This window comes from Pseudophryne corroboree, chromosome 4 (genome assembly GCF_028390025.1).
Source record: "Pseudophryne corroboree isolate aPseCor3 chromosome 4, aPseCor3.hap2, whole genome shotgun sequence".
Lineage (NCBI taxonomy): Eukaryota > Metazoa > Chordata > Amphibia > Anura > Myobatrachidae > Pseudophryne > Pseudophryne corroboree.
Genome location: NC_086447.1, coordinates 618,311,584 through 618,334,429, shown reverse-complemented (window position 1 = coordinate 618,334,429; position 22,846 = coordinate 618,311,584). Strand labels below are relative to the sequence as shown.

The 22,846-nt window shown below is 45.4% G+C and overlaps 1 protein-coding gene across 11 annotated transcripts in view; it reads left to right on the top strand.

Moving 5' to 3' along the window:
* ARID1B (AT-rich interaction domain 1B) overlaps positions 1-22,846 on the top strand; it is an 836,140-nt gene that overhangs the window by 746,280 nt on the left and 67,014 nt on the right. For all 11 annotated transcript variants that reach the window (XM_063917671.1, XM_063917678.1, XM_063917670.1 and 8 more), the window contains one exon: positions 19,233-19,442. In XM_063917671.1, the coding sequence (XP_063773741.1) occupies positions 19,233-19,442 (210 nt within the window). The remainder of the gene's footprint in view (positions 1-19,232; positions 19,443-22,846) is intronic.

The following is a 22,846-nucleotide window of genomic DNA, read 5'->3' as shown; positions in this document are numbered from 1 at the left end:
ATTTATATTGTATTCTGCATTGTCTGTGAATTGTGCTAGCTCTGCTGTGTGATAATTTCTTCTATCAGCTTATACCTTTCCCTTCTGCTTCATCCAACGACCCTTCGACCAGGTGTTTAGGGGTTGTCAGACTTCACAACTACAGTGTGGAGGAAGGTTGTCACAGTACTGTTATTGTTGCTTACTTCCTAGTGCCATATTGTGTGCTATCCTATCCCTGCAGCTATGTTTAGCAAAGGCAAGGGTCACAAGGAGACTGCTTCTCCTGTGCTGGTCTCATGCAAGTCCTGTTCAGTGGGATTTTCCCTTCAGGACATTGTACAGGATGGTTTGTGTGCAGTTTAAGATATTCCACCTAACCAGCCAGCCCCTCCAGCTCCTGTGCAAGATCTCCCCTGGTCTTCTTTATCGCAAATACTAGTTCAGATAGCGGACTGCCTCCCAACCCCCACGATGGCTCCCCATATAGGATTCCCTCAGCAGGTACTCCCTGCTTAACCAGTCACAGCTATGCCCCCTTCCTGGGTGGATGTGCTTTTTACCTAAGTACAGAGTCTAGCTACTACAGTACCTCTATTGCTTTTCAACAGAAAAAGGCGTGCTGTGCCATCTTCACAGTCTACTCAGCTTTCAGATTCTGAAGCGTCATCTGGAGAAGCAGATGTCTAACTGAGTCCACCTCAGGGGAGGAGGAGGAGTGTCAGTCTACCCTAGATGTATCGGCACTAGTAAGGGCCGTCAAATCTATTCTTCTAGTAAAAGAAGAGGAGCCTGCTTCTTCACCTAAAAAGGCTCAGCTGTTTAAGTGCCAGAAGGTAGTTAAGGCTGCATTCCTTCAGTCTGAGCATCTTGCACAACTAATGCATGAACCATGGAGTACCCCTGGTAAAATGTTTCATCTCCGAAAGCGCCTGGCTTCTTTATACCCTATTCCAGCGGCTGATTGTGCTAAGTGGGAAGTTCCCCCAGCTGTGGGTTTCCTTGTGGCACGTCTGGTTAAAACTTCTACTTTACCGATACTTGCAACATCCTCCTTAAAGGAGACTACGGATAGGAGGATTAAAGCCCATCTCAAATCTGTCCATTCCCTTACAGGAGTTGTTAAGTATGCTATGACCATTCCTTCTTTCTTCTGAGCTGCGCTGTATCCTACCATAGTATGCTATGGCCGCTGCCTGGGTGGCCAAAGCCATTGAGAGCTGGGCAGAGGCTCTGGAGGAAGGCCTTCCTGCTTGCATTCCCCGGGAACTTAAGGCTGCTAACATCATGCATATTAGTGATGCTGCATCCTATCTAGGGGAAGCGGTTCTGGCTACAGGTCTCCTGGCCTGCAAGGTGTCTGCTGCCTCAGTAGTAGCCTATCACATCTTCTGGCTACACTCATGGAAAGCACACACGGATTCCAAGAAGGCCCTGGAAATGCTGCCTTACACATGGGATATCCTCTTTGGTGCTGAATTGGACAAAATCATGGCTACTCTGGTGGCCGCCAAAACTGCTTTCCTGCCTTCAGCATCTGCTCCATGGGCTTGGACATCTAGCTTTCAGTCCTATTTTCCCCCAATGCAAAGCTAAAGGACAGTCATTACCACGGCAATCGACATCTACAAAGTCCGCTAAGCCCAGGACCAAGCAGGCCTGGGCTGCCAGACGTCCAACTGTCAAGTCTGAAGATAATACCTCTGCCTGATGGAGTGGGCTTCCTCCTGGGAGATCCCAGGGTGTGAGGCCGACTTCTTCAATTCGCACACTCCTGGCATCACACTACCACAGACGTCTGAGGGCAAGAAGTAGTCTCTAACAGGTACACAGTCTTATTCCAAAGATGCCACCCTCAGCAATTCTTTTGCACAGCCTCCCCCCCACCCCCCATTGGATCCGAGCAAGGCCTTGGCCTTCCAGAAGGTCAATTGGTCCCTTCTGCAATCAGGAGTAGTAACCTTAGTCCCTTGTTCTCAACGTGTTTTTTTTTACTGTAGCCTGCTCCTGGTTCAGAAACCCTATGGGTATCATCGACTTATCCTCAATCTCAAAACCCTCAACAGATTTATCAAGGTTACCCGGTTTCTTATGGAAACCCTCCGCTCTATTGTCCTAGCTATGGAGCCTGGGGACTTTATGGTGTCCCTGAACAGTCAGGATGCCTATCTGCATGTACCTTTAGCACCCTCTCAGCGGTTTCTACGGGTTGCTGTCCTTCAGCAACATTACCAATTATAGGCACTGCCCTTTGGTCTTTCTGCTGCTACCAGGGTCTTTACCAAAATTATGGCTGTTATGGCAGAACAGTTGTGTCATTAGGGGGTCAGAATACTCCTATACCTGGATGACCTACTAATCCTAGCACACTCTTCGGAGGTCCTTCAACACCATCTTCAGCTTACTATTGCCTTCCTGCAGAGTCACGGATGGCTTATCAACTGGAAAAAGTCCAAAGGATGTTACATCTGGAAGCTCTCCTGGATTCTCAGGTACAAATAATTTTCCTGCCAGCAGACAACATTTCTGCATTACAGCACCAAGTATGCAGGTTGCTTCACAGTCGCTCAGTGTCAATCCACTCAGACATGCAAGTCTTGGGGTTCATGGTCTCCACCTTTGACATGGTGGAATATGACCAGTTCCACTCCAGACTCCTGCAACACCTCATCCTGTCCAGATGGAGTTGAATACCACATTTGATCAGGACCCAGACAGTGGTTCTCCCTCTGGAGGTTTGACTGTCCCTAGTCTTTTGGCTCCAGACATCTCACTTGGACAAAGGTCGACCCTTCTGGATCCCGGATTGGGTACTCTTTACCACAGATGCCAGTCTCCACGGCTGGGGGGCAGTGACCAGTCAACACTCCTTTCAGGGCTGTTGGACTCCCGCCGAAAGTTGTTTACCAATCAACGTCCTGGAACGACAAGCTGTCTCAGAGCACTCAATCTGGCACAGGACATTCTCCACGGCAGACTGGTACAGGTCCAGTCCGACAATGCCACTGTGGTGGCCTACCTCAGTCATTAGGTAAGCACTTGCTGTCTGTTAGCAATGCATGAAGTGGCTCACATTCTCTGTTGCGTCGAACACCATCCCCCGGCCATCTCAGCAGTGTTCATTCCCAGGATCCTCAACTGGGAAGCAGACTTCCTCAGCCGTCACGACATGCACTCCAACAAGTGGGCTCTACACCAAGAGGTCTTCCAGCTTTTGGTGGACAAGTGCAGTCTGACTAACGTGAACCTCATTCCCTACCAACACAACCACAAGGTTCCCGTATACGGATCTTGAACAAGAGATCCCAAAGCAGCCTTCTTGGATACCCTAGTGCTTGATAATTATGACTCCTAAAATTATCAAATCAGGCGCTCTGATATAAGGCACAAAATAAAGTTGTTGGTCACCCAGTTTATGTAATAGAATTGATATACTGATATCTATATACTTATAGCTGCTCCCACATGAGTATTCTGCGAGACTCAAATAGATACAAAGTAATTGTGAAACATGCAATATCACAAGAGAGCACTAGATACCGATCATTACTATATAAACATTTTATTCAATCACAAATAAAAGCATAAAAAATACAATGCATATTTTCATAAAATAATTATTCTCACCGCTGATATTATTTACACGCTGCTATATACTGTATCCCAATTGTATATTGCACAGATGTCCACATCCAAAAGATCAGTGTGGCTGGTTCGCTCCAAAGCAAATGATAAAGTCCCAATTTGTTTTAGGGAATGTGAATGGTGTTCACTAGATGGTGAATGTTCAGCTGTATAAACGATGGGCGCTATGCTACTACCTCCCCCGACCACCAAACAATTTTGTGCTCACCACTGATAATGTCGGTATTATCTTAGACCGCAAAGCTATACCCCTTTGTACACTATTACCGTTGAGCCGCTATGTCCGCTAGACTACGTGCACGTGCTACGCACTTTGTACGCTATTTGCGTACAGAGTCCTGCACGTGGTACGCACTTGGCGTACGCACGCTGCGCTAAGTGTACGGAGTACACACAGCGAGCGCACACACAATTGATAACCTTTAAACCTTGTTAATGATACAATGTAATGATATGCTTATACTTTAAACCTTTGGCAGCAAAGTACTGCAACGATGTTATACCTTTAAACCTTAAGTAGCGCTGGCGATACAAAGTATCCGCAGTGCGTACACCTTATCAATGCTATACACCTTGGGGGTCATTCCGAGTTGTTCGCTCGGTAAGTTTTATCGCATCGCAGCGATTTTCCGCTTAATGCGCAGGCGCAATGTCCGCACTGCGACTGCGCCAAGTAAATTTGCTATGCTGTTAGGATTTTTACTCACGGCTTTTTCATCGTTCTGACGATCGTAGTGTGATTGACAGGAAATGGGTGTTACTGGGCGGAAACAGGCCGTTTTATGGGCGTGTGGGAAGAAACGCTACCGTTTCCGGAAAAAACGCAGGAGTGGCCGGAGAAACGGGGGAGTGTCTGGGCGAACGCTGGGTGTGTTTGTGACGTCAAACCAGGAACGACAAGCACTGAACTGATCGCAGATGCCGAGTAAGGTTGAAGTTACTCAGAAACTGCTACGAGGTGTGTAATCGCAATATTGCGAATACATCGTTCGCAATTTTAAGAAGCTAAGATTCACTCCCAGTAGGCGGCGGCTTAGCGTGTGTAACTCTGCTAAAATCGCCTTGCGAGCGAACAACTCGGAATGAGGGCCCTTATACAGATAAATCTACTTTACAGCCCAGGCAGGAAAGTGAAAACACAACACCGTTTGTAGTTGAAACCACAGGGTTCTAAGGCCTCCGTGGATTGATTCCAAAAAGGTAAAAACAATACAATTTATACACTACAGGCTAACAAGTAAATCTAAACAGAATAATGGCTACAGAGAATGTACGTACGTGAGAATATTCGCAAGCGCAACCCGAATCCGGTTCTCCGCTGGTCATACAGATAGCGTTTAGAGTCTTCTGACCGGCCAGGCAACAATGGTCCTTATATACACAACATGCATACACAATACAATGGTCACTGTGATCTCATTGTTCATTGGACACAGAGATATGTCTCCATATTACAGCAAAGGTCATAGGTGAATTTGAAAAGGTAGGTGATGTCTTTTCCAACTGCTCTTGTGGGTGGTATCCTCTGGATTCCGGCCGCATATGTAATTTACAGTAAATACAGTTAATGTTCATAATCTACTTTTGTACATAACTATACGCAGGAGCAAGTGATCTTTCTCTAACTAACACCGGAATGTTACCCTCAAAATACCCTACAGCTGGATACTAGACATCACCTTCCAACCTTTATCTGACCCTTCCTATCATGCAAAGGCGAATCTCTCTGTCCAGGAACTGTTTAAACTAATAATACTCGCTTTCATGGTCTAGGGGAACTATATCTAAAATATACGCTATATGGGTTAAATATGCAATGTTCTAATAACACGCTACACGCTCACAAACTCCGCCGTAAATACCCATATCATGCGCATGATCGCCGGAGCGATCCTACGCAAATTGCGGATATGTGCACGCACGGCGGACTGAGTGCACGAGCAGCGGGCATGTGCATGGGGTTAATTTTTCGACTTTGGCAGTCAACAATAACTGCCACTATCTAAACATTAAACAGAAAAATATACAATACAATATCTATAAAGTAATTGGATAACAGGAGGAGAGGAGTAGGTAGGAAATGTATGACCTAGTGGGATAGTAAAAGCATGTATGTATGAACTTCATGTCTGAGGGGCATGTATCATCGTGCCGTACATGTTCTAGGTAAGCTTCGAGGTATTGCGAAGTATACATTAAATCCTTCTTATTCCGTATTAAGGGTCTGTAATTGGGCCAACAAACACTACCGAGCTCTTTTCGGCTTCTTGTTCCTACAAATGGGGTGCACATTTAGTTGATGATACATGGGGGGGGGGGAAACATGTGAATGCTAATATGTGGATATCACCTGTCGACTATGTGTGATACTACCTGAAGGTTGTAGAGATGAAGATAAGACATGGATCACAAATACATTCACATAACAATTGTGCAATCATCCTTGGGTGTTGGTTGAAGTCTTATCCGGATGGGTGTATCCTGGCTGTGGGTGGTAATCAAAGTCTTTCAAGTGTCCATAAAAAGTCTTTAAAAGTCTTTAAAGTGTCTATCAAAGTCTTTAGAATGTCCATCAAAGTCTGTAGAATGTCCCTCAACGTCTGTAGAAATGTCCATCAAAGTCTTCTTCCGAATGGATGTATTTTTGCTTGGGAGAAAAACAAAGGAGAAACGGGTGAAAGAAACGGACCGTGGAATCAGGTCTTATCACAACATTGTCTCAATTGAAGGGTCATAAATTAAATCAGTTTGTGTAACAATGCCCCCGCTCCTCAAACTCAAAACTTTGGTACTGCGCTTGCGCCGCGTTAAAAATCGAACACATCTAAATATCAAACCAATCATTACGACGACTCCCAGGATACAAAGGAGAAACTTTCCTATACTCACGATAACATTTTGAGCCCATTCTCCTAAACCAGAGAACCAATTGCGTGGGTTCAACCATGAGACCCAGCCGGTGGTTGTGTCTCCTTCGGAACTCCCATTTCAACTGCAAGATATCGTCCATCTTTTGATCTATGACCTCGGTTGGGTCATCAGTGCTGTTTGTAATATACGTGCAGCACTTCACACCATACTGAGTTGCTAGGGTGACACAGTACCCGCCTGTCACCGCTGTGATGTAATTGAGAACCATCCTGTGCTGGATCAGTTCCGTTTTGTAAGCTTGCAATTCCCTCCCAGTATACCTGAAGGTGTCATCATACATCTCGGTGATATTATCTATCAGGTTCGCTAGCGCATGAATATACCTAAAATTTATGATTCCTCTGGCGGTACGGGTGATATCTAACGCGAGTAGGAATTGAATCCCGGTGGATTCGTGGATCAAATCAGAGGCTGCGTGCTCTGTCCTATCTATAAGGTGTCTCTTAACGATGTGTTCATAATGAGTGTGAGTGTAAGGAGCTTGAGCATTGCGGTGAACGTCTTTCATCTTATTATGGGTTATGGTCATCACTTCTGGCAACACTCTTCCAATGTAACACAATCCCTCTGAGTTTGGGGCAAGCCACTTACACGCCTTCCTCCCGCATATGAAATATGCATAATCGGGGAGAACATATGGGACAGAATATGACATTACCATATTGCAAACCTTCCAGGTGAAAAATCCTATCCCTAACTCTCTCATCTGTTCAGTACACGTATCAGGCTGTATGATATGCGCACAGTACCCTGGAGATACTTTTCCAACCTGCATGGTTCTACTTCCTAGCGTATACCTGTACCGAAAATACCTCCCACCGTCGGCTATTTAGCGTATAAGTTCTGAGTCTACGGGCATTCTGTCGGCTCTGTGTGAAAATGCCATGGTTTGGTTATTCCATGTCACTTCCCAATTTCCTGGCTTTCGGGGATTGGAAATGTTGAAACATACTAAGGATCTATCCACATGATATTGGTGGAGCTTCAAACTAGGGGGCCTAGAAATATTAAATTTCTTGTCCACCGGTCTCCCACCCCTTAATTCAAGTACCTCATCTATTGTTAAGGGATACGGTACTAATCCTGACTTGCTCTGACCTTGAGGTACTTGTGAGCACACCCAGCATTCTGTTTGGTTTAAAACCTTACCCACTAATGAGTGATAGTCACTCAATGGATGACGGTCCATGTTTGATATTAAGGCTGGACTGACATCTCTGTATGCACCCGTCTTCAACTATGTTTTCACAGTTTCTACAAATACAATTTTCCTCAGCCAATAACCCTTCACAGTGCCTCCTAGTTTCATGACTACCAGATCGTTTTCTGATACTCGCCTTTGCTCGGTGAATGTGTTGCTCTTGGAATTCTACAAATCCGTCTTTGCCATCAGAACCCATTCCAGATCCTTTCTCGACCTCTCTGGTACTCTCACCGAAACAGAATGCTCTGGTCAACAGGAAAACCCGGAATGCAGTCTCTTGGGGTAAGTCCATCTTGCTAAGGGGAGAGAAAAATGAGCAAGGAAGGGGGAAAGGAGGGTAATGGGAGATGGAGAAAATAATAAAAAAGGAAAAAGAAATTTTGTGCGACAACCGCCTCTGGTCTTGTAGTTCTCTGTGCTCAGGTGCCGTGACAACAGTCCTGCCTCTCAACCTTCCCGGAACAAGCACTCCAGTGATACGATTTCCTCCACACTCTGCTCTTTGTCACGCGCTTTCTCTGGGTCAGCGACCTTCTTACAGTGGGACGAGTGGACCCAAGTCTCTCTCTCGGCAACCTTCAATGCTGTCGTGCTGGTTAGTAAGACTTGGTACGGTCCTTCCCACCGGTCAATAAGGCAACCTGAGCGTAGAAAATTTTGAATCATTACATAATCCCCAGGTTCAATGTCATGACAATTACTATCTGGTAGGTCAGGAATCACCAGCTTTAGATTACTGTTTTGATTCCTCAACTGCTTGCTCATCTTAACCAAATATTTTACAGTTACTTCATTATTGCATTTCAAATCATCCTGGGGGTCAATTATTACATGGGGTTGTCGACCAAAAAGAATCTCAAATGGTGATAGGTTAAGGGGGGACCTGGGAGTGGTTCTGATGCTGTACAATACAAGTGGCAAAGCTTCTGGCCACAACAATCCAGTTTCAGCCATCACTTTGCTCAACTTGTTCTTAATAGTGCTGTTTACTCTTTCCACTTTCACACTCGCCTGTGGGCGGTACGAAGTATGCAGCTTGCTATTAATTCCCATTAGTTTGCACATAACCTGAAAGACTTCACCTGTAAAATGGGTACCCCTATGACTTTCAATTATCCTAGGGATACCATATCTGCACACAAATTCCTGCACGATCTTCTTTGCAGTGAACGTAGCAGTATTTGTGGCAGCGGGGAATGCTTCTACCCAATTTGAAAACACATCAATACAAACCAACACATACTTTAAATTTCTGCAGGGTGGCAACTGTATGAAATCAATTTGTATTACCTGAAAAGGGCGGTCTGTTGGCGGGATATGGGATGGTTCTGTTGGTATTGACTTTCCAATATTCTTCCTCAAGCATGTAAGACATGTCATTGCTCTCTTACCCGCATGAGAAGAGAATCCTGGCGCGCACCAGTAGGCTCTTACCAGCTTACACATTCCCTCTTTGCCCAGATGAGTCAGACCATGTGCCGCCTCAGCTAAACTTGGAAGGTATGATCTGGGAGCTACTGGCTTACCCTGTCCAGAGTCCTGAGGACTCCTGGCCATACCCTTTTGACCTCCAGACTGCCTTTTCCTGTGGAGAACACAAATTTTGCATTTCACTTAGTTTTTGTGTGTTGACGGTATTGAATACCATCAGTTGTGTGATATCTGTCTTTATGGGGGTGCTGGCTGCTGATTTAGCAGCTTCGTCTGCCCGGCTGTTAACAAGTGACACTGGGTCTTGGCTGTACATGTGGGCTTTGCACTTATTAACAGCCACTCTGTCAGGTTCCTGTATCGCTGCTAGAAGTCTTTTGATGTGGGTCGCATGCGCCACGGGTGTGCCAGCTGCTGTCATGAAATTTCTGAGGCGTCATAGGGCCCCGAAATCATGCACTACTCCAAAGGCATACCTAGAATCCGTGTAGATATTGGCTGACTTACCCTTAGCCAATTCACACGCTCTGGTTAGGGCGACCAGCTCAGCAACTTGTGCTGAGTGTGGTGGGCCCAGGGGTTCCGCTTCTATGATACCTTTGTCATCTACGACTGCGTATCCAGTACACAAGTCTCCCGAGTCCGTCTGTCTGTTGCAACTACCGTAAAAAAAAAAAAAAAAAATCTACGCCTTCCAGTGGGTTGTCACTAATGTCGGGCCTTGCGGTGAAAGTTTGGTTCAGATATTCCATACAATCATGTGTGTCGGTGTCTGTACTAAATCCTCCTTCACCATCACTCTCATCTCTCACCCTTTGTGCCTGTCCAGGCACACCTGGGAGATACGTTGCAGGATTTAGTGCGCTGCATCTCTTTATGGTGATGTTTACAGGGGCCATTAGTGCTAATTCCCACCTTGTAAACCGTGCTGATGAGACGTGTCTGGTTTGGGCAGAATTTAATAAGGCTGACACTGCATGAGGTGTATGGATGGTCAGGTTGTGTCCTAACACTACGTCTTCGCTTTTACTCACTAGCAATGCTATCGCTGCAACACTTCGCAAGCATGTGGGGAGAGACCGTGCTACAGTGTCCAATTGTGCACTGTAGTAAGCTACCAGCCTGCTGGCATCACCATGTTTCTGGGTTAAAACACCTGCCGCACACCCAGCACTCTCCGTACCGTACAATTCAAAGGGTTTCCCATAATCTGGCATACCTAATGCAGGTGCCTGTGATAGGCACTGTTTGAGTCTCTCAAATGCCAGTTCGGACTCATCTGTGTGCGAAATCCGATCTGGTTTGTTTGACGAGACCATCTCTTGCAAAGGTAAGGCTAGTATGGAGAACCCTGGGATCCAGTTTCGGCAGTACCCACACATTCCTAGGAAAGTGCGGATCTGTTGCTGGGTTTGTGGCAGAGTCATGTCGCGAATCGCCTGTATTCTATCAGCGGTGAGGTGTCTCAGTCCTTGTGTTAAGCAATGTCCCAAGTATTTCACTTTGGTTTGGCACAACTGTAACTTATCCTTTGAAACCTTGTGTCCCGTATTAGAAAGGTGAAACAGAAGCTGTTTCGTGTCTTTCAAGGACGATTCGAGTGAATCAGAACACAGCAGTAAGTCATCCACATACTGTATTAATACTGATCCGCTCTCAGGTTGAAGGGATTGTAAACAGTCATGCAAAGCCTGGGAGAAATTCTTGGGCTGTCAATGAAACCTTGGGCTAAGCGAGTCCAGGTGTACTGTACTCCTCTGTATGTAAATGCAAACAAGTATTGGCTGTCAGGGTGCAGAGGGACCGAAAAGAAAGCAGAACAGAGGTCAATGACAGTGAAAAACTTCGCAGTAGGAGGAATTTGCATGAGGATGACAGCTGGATTTGGCACTACGGGGAATTGGCTCTCAACTATCTTGTTTATCCCCCTTAGATCCTGCACTAGCCTGTAACCCCTCCCCCCACTCTTTTTCACAGGGAAGATGGGACTATTGGCAGCGCTGGACGTCCTAACTAGGATGCCCTGTTGTAGTAAGCGCTCTATGACTGGGTACACTCCTAATTCCACCTCTGGCTTCAGAGGATACTGTGGGATTTTTGGAGCTATCCTACCGTCTTTTACTTGTACCACTACAGGAGCTACATTTGCCATCAATCCAGTGTCTTGTCCATCTTTGGTCCAGAGGGACTCCGGTATCTGGGAGATCATTTCCTCTACCTTGGATGGACACCTGTCTATAACAGCAGAGTGTGACATTAACCTTTGTGGAGTGTCTAACATATCCTGCACTTCCTGAACGTGATTCTCGGGTATATCTAAGAAGACACCCTCAGGAGTACAATATATGACACACCTCATCTTGCACAATAAATCTCTCCCGAGTAGATTAGTCGGAGCCGATGCAGCCAGCAAAAAGGAGTGCTTGGTCTGTAAAGGCCCTATCGTGATCTCTGCTGGTTTACTTAAAGGATAGTGCTGCACTACTCCTGTTACCCCCATTGCTGAAATTGTTTTACCCGTGGTCTTCTTACCTACCGTTGAATTTAACACTGACCTGGCCGCCCCTGTATCTACAAGGAAAGGTAGTGATCTACCAGCTACATCAACTGTAACCTCGGGTTCATTTCCAAGGCTAGCAATCAACTTCACTGGCTGCAAACTACAGGTGTGGCCTAACCCCTATTGTAAGTTGTGACCCTCCCGCAGCGTGGTGGCAGCTACAATATGTGAGGGGGGTAGCTGAAAATTTCCAGAGGTCTGCCAGTCCTTCCTAGGTGGGTACCTCCTTGTTTCCCCTGCATGTGGCTCGTAATTCCTCCTCTGCGGTCCCTGATCCCAATTACGTGCGTCATACTGTGAGTCATGTTCTGGTCTAGGGGGTCGATATACCTTATGTGGGTCTTTAAAATTACAGTTTCATGCGTAATGTCCTTCCCTCTGACATTTAAAACATTTTACCACATACGACTTACCATCAGGGGTCTGGGGTTTAGGCTGATGTGGCTACGTTGTCAGGGCTTTTATACTTACTGTCATCAGCTTATCCCCCTGTGACTCCCTGTGCCTAATGATGTTCTGATCATGCTCAATAGCGGACTCTCAATGCAGCCACCGAGATACCTCTCCAACTTGGTTGAGTGGTTTGTACCCTTGTTCTCAACGTTTCCTTTAAACCGTCCATTAATATGGACACAGCTACCTCCCTATGATGCACATTTTCCTTAATGTCCGCGACCCCAGTGTATCTAGCCGTTTCCTGCAGTGCTCGATGGAAATAGTCAGAAGCCGTTTCACCTTCTTTTTGTCTAATGGAGAAGATTTTATTCCACTTGACAACAGTTGGGAAATATACTCCTAACTGCAGATTGATCTGTTTTACGTTCTCCTGATTGTATTCATCAGTGAGAGGTACCTCTGCATCTAATTTACAGTCAGCAATGAATTTCACAGGGTCAATATTAGAGGGCAAACATGCCCGTAGCACTGTCCGCCAATCTTTGTTATTGGGTTCGGTGGCGTTACCTAGTTCTCTAATAAACCTCTGACATGCGGCTAGAACTTTCCTGGGATCGGGAAATTCAGACATAATTGTACTCAATTCTGTCCGGGACCAGGGGCAATGCATAGCAATGTTCCTGACGGGAGTGATTCCCAGAGCGTCAGTCTTCCCATTGGGGACTGCGATCACCCTGACAGGATTCAGTTCAATTACATCATTCTGGGTTGCTTCTACAATGTGAGGTGCAATTGTCTCTGCATAATGTACTGTACCGTACTTACCTGTGGACACGACCTCACCTGTCCCTCCGCTAGGGGCCTTTGCTACTGCTCTTACTGGTTGGGCCGTGCCCACTTGTGTGTCTTGTATGGTGGCTGCTAGAGAGAGTGCCGATATCGTGGTGGGCTCATCTTCTTGGTCGCAGTCCTGAGGGAAGTTTAAGATGGGATACAACATGCAGGGGTTAGTATTAATACATTTATTAAGTTCACTCTTATCATATATTAGTATGCCATTCTCTGTAGCCACTTTCTCTCCTGTAATGTACGGTGGTGGTGGTGCAGTTGCTATCAGTTTCCTGCTAGGGTTGGAACCAGCCGCTTGAGCTAATCCCCTTTGCATATCACCCTCCTGTTGCCATAAATGTAAACAATCATAATGTCTAATCCTTTGTTTTCTGGATCTTATTAGACATATCCTTCTCCTTAAATTTTGCAACACCTCAGGACTAAAACTGCCTACCCTAGGGAACGGTTCCCTATCTTCCGCAGTCATACGTTCCCATTCATTGCATAAAACCTCTGCGTGTGATCCATATTTCTCACACATTATGTACCTCGCCGACCATTTGGGCCGCGGAATATCAACCTGAACCCTGGTTGATCGTCCCTTACTTGAGCAACTGGCCCCCATTCTTTGCAGGTATTGCCTTCTCAGCTAATTCCTACAAAAACCAAATTACTCAGAGGTAAGGCGACGGTGAAAGTTCTCCGAGCGCTCTCACCCACTCACGCCCACGTTGGCCAATACACCTGAGTACTGCCGCAGCACTGGTCGTACCCAACCTAGGGCCCTACGTAACCTCTATTTACTGAGAGTGTGTGGGAGTGACTTACCCTTCCCAGTAAATATCAGTCGTTGGAGATTTCCTGAGTGACCAGCGAAACTCCCTTAAAATAAAAAAACTGTTACACAAATCACGTTGCGTGTACAATTAGCGTCTATGATCCCGCGATTTTACGCAAATGGCGTAATGGGTATCAAGTTGAACTAACTATTGCACAAACTAACGCGCGGTACAATCGCACGGCGTATAAGTAACTGTTACTTATCCGCTATACGACCAATGGAATCGTTTTTCAGGCTGCGAAACCTCAGCCGGAGCTTTTCAGAACAGGCCTATATGGGTACTACGCTAACCCCCGGGGCTGCGCTCTCACCACTGACCTTTTTCAGGCCACGGTATTCAGAGCTTCGCTTGACTTAGTCAGCGGATTTCTGACTTCGCTGACCTCTTGGTCTGCTGTTATACTAATTGCTCCTTTATACCTTAATCAATGTTAACGTGAGAAAACCACTCCCACGCCACCAAGTGTCCACACACCTGATGTGGTCTCCTACGGGATCCCCAATTCTGGGTTCACAAAACCTTTATTTGCACACTCACGCTCGTTCACTCATATACACTTTGATTTTTCTGTACAGAAAATTAACTTTCATTCAGATAAAACAGCCTAGTCCCAGAGGTGACACAGTAAGAGAAGGTTCTTTTAAACTAAATATTGGAAACTGAACAAATTTGTGCTATTATCGCGTGGCTACCGTATCGCCTACACTGAAACAATGCTATTGTGTGATTTGTATTTAGTGGGCGTACCTGTACGCACGTTGCGTAAACACGCCACGTGTGTACGCCTTTACGTTGCGTACGCAGTCCCGAACGTTGTCCGAGACACGTGTACAAAGGCTGTACGTCCGCAGTACTACAAATCCCACACTCCTATATATGTAAGCGATATTTAACTATAATCACTTACTTAACATACACACAGTTTCTACTGTAAAAACCTTTACAACCAGGCCAGGCTGTGTGTGCGTTTTACACTTACTCCCTTAAATATTAACTCTATATGTTAACTAAATAGCAACAAATTTTCCAGTACAGGTCAAAATAAATCTAGTAATCAGTGATTATGGCAACGGTGTGAGCAGATATGCAAAGTACAAAATACAGATGTATGCGTGTGTTGCGTGCGCATTTGGCGCCAAAACAGAAATTTACAGATTTTAAAAAGAAAAATAGCTTCTGCGTTCTTACCTTACGGATCCCTCCAGCATCCCTTCAAACCGTGCAGGGCAGACGCTTATCTAATCAGCACTTATTGTATCCCCCGACCAAGAGAAGGTATACAGGGGATACTCCGCCCTTTGCTGATAGATAAAGTCTGCGAAAACTCTGCTAGGCTGCGGGTATGAGAAGGAACCGGACGAGCCCTCACTTGATAATGTCGGTATTATCTTAGACCGCAAAGCTATACCCCTTTGTACACTATTACCGTTGAGCCGCTATGGCCGCTAGACTACGTGCACGTGCTACGCACTTTGTACGCTATTTGCGTACAGAGTCCTGCACGTGGTACGCACTTGGCGTACGCACGCTGCGCTGAGTGTACGGAGTACACACAGCGAGCGCACACACAATTGATAACCTTTAAACCTTGTTAATGATACAATGTAATTATATGCTTATACTTTAAACCTTTGGCAGCAAAGTACTGCAACGATGTTATACCTTTAAACCTTAAGTAGCGCTGGCGATACAAAGTATCCGCAGTGCGTACACCTTATCAATGCTATACACCTTATACAGATAAATCTACTTTACAGCCCAGGCAGGAAAGTGAAAACACAACACCGTTTGTAGTTGAAACCACAGGGTTCTAAGGCCTCCGTGGATTGATTCCAAAAAGGTAAAAACAATACAATTTATACACTACAGGCTAACAAGTAAATCTAAACAGAATAATGGCTACAGAGAATGTACGTACGTGAGAATATTTGCAAGCGCAACCTGAATCCGGTCCTCCGCTGGTCATACAGATAGCGTTTAGAGTCTTCTGACCGGCCAGGCAACAATGGTCCTTATATACACAACATGCATACACAATACTATAGTCACTGTAATCTCATTGTTCATTGGACACAGAGATATGTCTCCATATTACAGCAAAGGTCATAGGTGGATTTGAAAAGGTAGGCGATGTCTTTTCCAACTGCTCTTGTGGGTGGTATCCTCTGGATTCCCGCCGCATATGTAATTTACAGTAAATACAGTTAATGTTCATAATCTACTTTTGTACATAACTATACGCAGGAGCAAGTGATCTTTCTCTAACTAACACCGGAATGTTACCCTCAAAATACCCTACAGCTGGATACTAGACATCACCTTCCAACCTTTATCTGACCCTTCCTATCATGCAAAGGCGAATCTCTCTGTCCAGGAACTGTTTAAACTAATAATACTCGCTGTCATGGTCATGGGGAACTATATCTAAAATATACGCTATATGGGTTAAATATGGAATGTTCTAATAACACGCTACACGCTCACAAACTCCGCCGTAAATACCCATATCATGCGCATGATCGCCGGAGCGATCCTATGTAAATTGCGGATATGTGCATGCACGGCGGACTGAGTGCACGAGCAGCGGGCATGTGTATGGGGTTAGTACAAGGCATATGTATTATGATATTTTTCGACTTTGACACCACTTATTCCTTAGAGTTTCATGTGAGGCTGGCTGTCAGCATGCGGAATCCGTTGTGGTTGGTGGGAGCGGCTGTGTTCTATTCAGTTCACCGGGGAGGGAGGGCGCCATTCGTAGCTGCAGAATTCAGGCAGTTTGCTGTGTGCTGGAGTCCGGACTGTGGTGCTGTGTTTGTGTAGATCTCAGGGAAAAACAGCAGCGTGAGATGTCCTTAACATGTTTCTCCATGAAAATCAAACGGCGGTTTCATCAGAAGGATGGATACCCTGACTGTGAATTGGACCTATACGTCGGGTGTATGTCTTCCCTCCAGTCCTCCTCCTTCCTCGGGTACTTCAAATATTCAAACAAGAAGGAGGCAACGTCCTGTTTCTAGCTCCACCCTGGCCAAGATGCCATTGGTGCTCCGATTTCCAGAATCTCTCTATAGAAGCTCCCCTTCTACTTCCTCTACAACCAGACCTGCTGTCTCAGGGTCCTTGTCTACACCTGGACCTAGCCCATCTATCGTTGATGGTGTGGCTCTTGAGTCATCCTTCCTATGGTCCAAATGTTTCTCTTGCAGGGTGGTCCAGACCATGTCCAGAGAGCGGAAGCCGGCCTAGCCCATATCTATTATCGAGTGTGGCATACATACTTCCAGTGGTGCACTGCAAGATACTATGACCCTCTGGTTTTTTTAGTTTTTCCTTGCCTTTCTTCAAGATGGATTGGATCTCGGTCTCTGCCTGTCCTCTTTGAAGGTGCATGTTCTTGCTCTGTCAATATGGTTCCAGCGCAGAATTGCTTCACAGATGGATGTTCGCACCTTTCTTAAGGGTGTCGTCCATAGTCAACCTCCCTTTATCCCTCCGCTGTCTCTGTGGGATTTGTCAGTGGTTCTCCTGGCACTTAAGGAGACTCCGTTTGAACCTCGGGAATCAGTGGACCTCAAATGGCTAACAGCAAAGATCCATTTCCAATTGGCTAATGCATTGGCCTGATTGGGTGTCAGTTTTAGGAGCACTCTCCTGTTGCTTTCCTTTTTCTGATTTTTCATTGGAATAGGGCGGTTCCTTAAACTCGACCTGGCTACCTTTCCAACGTGGTGACCTGTTTCCACCTTAAGGAAGAAATTGTGGTTCCAGCCTTCCAATCCCTGGACCTCTTGGTGGGGAAGGCCTCCTTCAATGTGGTCCGTGCCCTTCAGATCTACGTGGATCGTACCAGTTCCATCCGTAAATCGGATTCCCTCTTTGTCCGCTACGGATTCCACAAGAGGGACTGGTCAGCTGACAAACAGACTCTGGCCAGATGACATTGCATGACTATCTCACAGGTTTACACACAGGCTGACATTCCTATGCCATATTCAGTCTCTGATCATTCTACTCACTCTGTGGGTCCTTCGTGGGCAGCCTGCCTTGGCGCTTCTGCTGAACTGTGCAAGGCGGCTACGTGGTCTTCTGTCCTCACGTTTCTCAGGTTTGATGCTTTTTAATACGTTTGCCTTTCAGGATGCATAATTTAGACGCAGGAATCTCTTATGCGCTCAGGAGTATCCCCTCCCTTGAACAACTGCTTTGGGACATCCCCATTGTCTCCCCTGTGAAGCCCTATGGACCCTGAAGCAGAAAAGGAGAGTTACGGTAAACTTACCTTTGTTAACTCTTTCTTTGAAGTCCATAGGATCCACAGGGCGCCCACCCTGACGCACCTGGCTCCTATGGGTTTCCATTATTGGTCACTGGTTCCCTTCTCTTGTACGTGAGAGTATATGTGTACTAAGTCTTCCTTCTCTCCTATCCTGCTCCTGCCTTGGGCTTGTTGACAAAACTGAAGAGCTTAAGCTGTAGGTGGGGTATAGGAGGGAAGGACCGGAGCAATCCTGGGATATCTAAATCTTTATCTGTTTGGTGCCTGGTCCTCACCACCACCTACACCCCATTGTCACCCATGTGGACCCTATGGACATCGAATATAGAGAGTTAACAAAGGTTAGTCTATAATAACTTTCCTTTTTTCAGGGTATCCCCCTGCAAATTGGGAAGAACATCCTGATCATGAGATAGCGGGACAGTTTCCTAAAATCTTGCCAAACTCAGTGTGGTTGGGAAGTAAATAAAAAATGGTTTCAGGAAATTGTAGATAATGTTCCATGTTAGTTTCATTTTTTATTTTAATTCCTAATGAAATATCAAGCAATTTCTGAAACTCTTGACCTTATAAAGAAATAAGCTATGAAGATAAAATCGTATCTCATGTAAAAGGAAAATTAAGCTTACTAAAGGTTATAGGGCTGAGGCATACGTTAAGCAAACATTTTGGTAGTAACTTTTAAATAGTATAGCAAATAGAATTGGTAGTTTCCTTGCCTTAATCAAAGGGAATGGCTCTGCAAGATAATGATTACACCAATGGTTTGTACTCTCAAGTGTAAGTTATCATCAGTACTGTAAATGCATTGTTTCCTGGTGTAGAAAAAGTAAGAAGATAAGTAAGAAGATTCATACATAAAGCAAGTTATGAATTTGAGGTAATGCTACTGTAGGTGGGTCTGCCTACACTGTTTACATTCTGGAATGGTTAAAAGAAAGTATCACTGTTGGGTGTGGTACATTTTTTTTCTAGTGCACAACACATGTGGAGAGAAAAATCTGTTTTATTATTAATCGTGCCATAACTAGTAACCTTGACTTCTAAACACAAACACCTGCAGGTGAGACGTGTGGTGTCTATAATGATATTTGGTGATCTTCATTGTTTTTACCCTCTTTCCATACAATGCAGAAAGCCAACTCATCAACTTCCACCGGAGAAAAGATCACAAAGCTGTATGAGATGGGAAGTGAACCTGAGCGCAAGATGTGGGTGGACCGGTACTTGACCTTTATGGAAGAAAGAGGAACACCAGTCGCAACACTGCCTGCTGTAGGAAGAAAGCCCCTTGACCTGGTCAGGCTTTACTTCTGTGTCAAAGAGATTGGGGGCTTAGCTCAGGTATGATGATGGTGAATATATGGTGGCAGTATGGTGCTTCATTAGCTATATATACAGTATGCAACAGACACACTTTACATTTGAACAAGACTTTTTCTTCTGTTTTCTTGATATTTGTAGTTTGATTTTAAAATTGTCCTGTATTTAAATTACAGTAAACAATGGATATTTCAATACTTACAGACCAAATAAGGATTTGAGTGCATTGTATGTGTGTTCTCTGTAACCTTTTGGTGCTCACAAGAATATTTTTTTTTTTTCGTGCCACGTATAACAGAAGTGAACTTGACTACTGCCTGCATGACACAAAGAAGACATACACAAAGACAAGTCTGCCCTAGGATCATTTCAATTTGTAGTTACCAAAATTTTGTTTCTTTTTGTAAAACTTTTTTTTAATAGGTATATCTTTCAAAAGTGTCTTGGTGAAAGCATGCCTTGCCTATGGGGGAAATTTCTTATAGGCCCTACACACTGGCAGATAAAACAGAATGATATGAACGTACTCGTTCATATAATTCTGTGTGTAGGCACCAACGATTAACGATGCGCGGCCCCGCGCTCGTTAATCGTTGGTGCCCCGTCGCTTATGCATGCAGGCCAATATGGACAAGATTGTCCATATTAGCGTGCAGTGCTATGGAGCCGGGTGACAGGGGGAGTGAAGAAACTTCACTCCCCCCGTCACCTCCTCCCCGCCGCCGGGTCGCCCGTCGGCCGTATCCACCTTGGGAAGCTCGTCGGCGGATCGGTATGTGTGTAGGGCCCATAAGTCTTGTTGTCCTTTTGGAGTAGTGCTCTAAAATAACATGGGTTTTTCCGGGCAGTATAACTTTGCTTGGTTTTATTCTCGTCCCCTAGAGAATATTCTTTCACTTAATGACCTGCAATGTGTGTATCCACACACTGAACATGCTTTACTGATTCTCACCCTGTGTCTGGTAAAATTGTCTGTCAATTTTCCTTTTCACAAAAATGGGAAAAAAGTTAAAAGGCTGGGAGACATTCAGAGGTAGACATAATGCTTTGTCTTTGGGCAGTTGTGCAATTATTTGCTGTTGTGCAAGTGTGAAAAGTCCTGAAAACCCCGAAAGGCACATGTGTACCCCTTACTGTGTGCAGAGAACGCTGTTGTGTAAAGAGTCGCTGGCAGCGCAAACTCATGGGCGCTTCTAAGTGGCTGCCTGAAGTGTACACAAAAAAGATAATCTAAATGGGCATGTTATGGAAGTGTCACGGGCGTGTCAGTGAACACAGATCCGCAGCCACAGAGCCCAGTCTACCTGCCATAGACTGGTGCAAGTGTCATTGGCGAATGTTATGGCACACCAGTGGAGGAGTGTTCAGAACCACTGGCGGAATTGCACTGTCCTCAGGCATTGTCTCAGGGCTTGCACAGTTCGGCTTACACAAGGGGAACGCTGAAACTGCACCTGCATATAAGCCCAGTCGCCACTCAGCAAAAAATCATGCATTTGGTCCACCTCTGATTCAGGTCCATTGTGTGCAGTGTTTCTTCTCCCTAGTTGTGCCCTTTTTTTTCTAATTGACATTAATAAATATGGATCAGTGATCGCGCTGAGCCGAAAAAAAAGTACCCCTCGCTTTTAAAAATTGGGGTCCTACCTGTCCTTATCTGGGGCCCATCGGAATGAAGGTTCTTATTAATGATTCAAATATAAAAACACAGAGTTGATTTGGACACTACAAAAGTGTTGCATGTGGGAGGAAGGGGGAGGGGGTGACAATGCTGCTGGGCTGTGTAGCATACAGGACACCCTGCACCAGAACCGTAACTAGACATTTTGGTGCCCTTTGGCACAAAGTAAATTGGTGTTCCCCCTCCTATATGTGAAAGAACAGACAGTTCTAGTGGCGTGGCTTCGTGGGGAAGGGGCGGCCACACAATAGTGCCAATTCACATTACACCACTTAGTAGTGCCGCTTATACACATTGCACCAGATAGAACCTCCTATACACACTGCGCCAGGCAGAACCTCCTATACACAGTGCGCCAAGCAGAGCACATTATACACATTGCACCAGGCAAAACACATTATACACAATGCACCAGGCGGAGCACATTATACACATTGCACCTGGTAGAGTAAGTTATACACTTTGCACCAGGCAGAGCACATTATACACATTGCACCAGGCAGAGCAGATTATACACACTGCACCAGGTAAAACACATTATACACTTTGCGCCAGGCAGAGCACATTATACACATTGCACCAGGCAAAACACATTATACACATTGCACCAAGCAGAGCAGATTATACACATTGCTCCAGGCAGAGCACATTATACACACTGCACCAGGTAAAACACATTATACACTTTGCGCCAGGCAGAGCACATTATACACATTGCACCAGGCAGAGCAGATTATACACATTGCTCCAGGCAGAGCACATTATACACACTGCACCAGGTAAAACACATTATACACTTTGCGCCAGGCAGAGCACATTATACACATTGCACCAGGCAGAGCAGATTATACACATTGATCCAGGCAGAGCACATTATACACACTGCACCAGGTAAAACACATTATACATTTTGCGCCAGGCAGAGCCCATTATACACATAGCACCAGGCAAAACACATTATACACATTGCACCAGGCAGAGCACATTATACACATTGCCCCAGGTAGAGTAAGTTATACACTTTGCACCAGGCAGAGCACATTATACACATTGCACCAGGCAGAGCAGATTATACACACTGCACCAGGTAAAACACATTATACACTTTGCGCCAGGCAGAGCACATTATACACATTGCACCAGGCAAAACACATTATACACATTGCTCCAGGCAGAGCACATTATACACACTGCACCAGGTAAAACACATTATACACTTTGCGCCAGGCAGAGCACATTATACACATTGCACCAGGCAGAGCAGATTATACACATTGCTCCAGGCAGAGCACATTATACACACTGCACCAGGTAAAACACATTATACACTTTGCGCCAGGCAGAGCCCATTATACACATTGCACCAGGCAAAACACATTATACACATTGCACCATGCAGAGCACATTATACACATTGCACCAGGCAGAGCACATTATACACATTGCCCCAGGTAGAGTAAGTTATACACTTTGCACCAGGCAGAGCACATTATACACATTGCACCAGGCAGAGCAGATTATACACATTGCTCCAGGCAGAGCACATTATACAGACTGCACCAGGTAAAACACATTATACACTTTGCGCCAGGCAGAGCCCATTATACACATTGCACCAGGCAAAACACATTATACACATTGCACCAGGCAGAGCACATTATACACATTGCACCAGGCAGAGCACATTATACACATTGCCCCAGGTAGAGTAAGTTATACACTTTGCACCAGGCAAAGCACATTA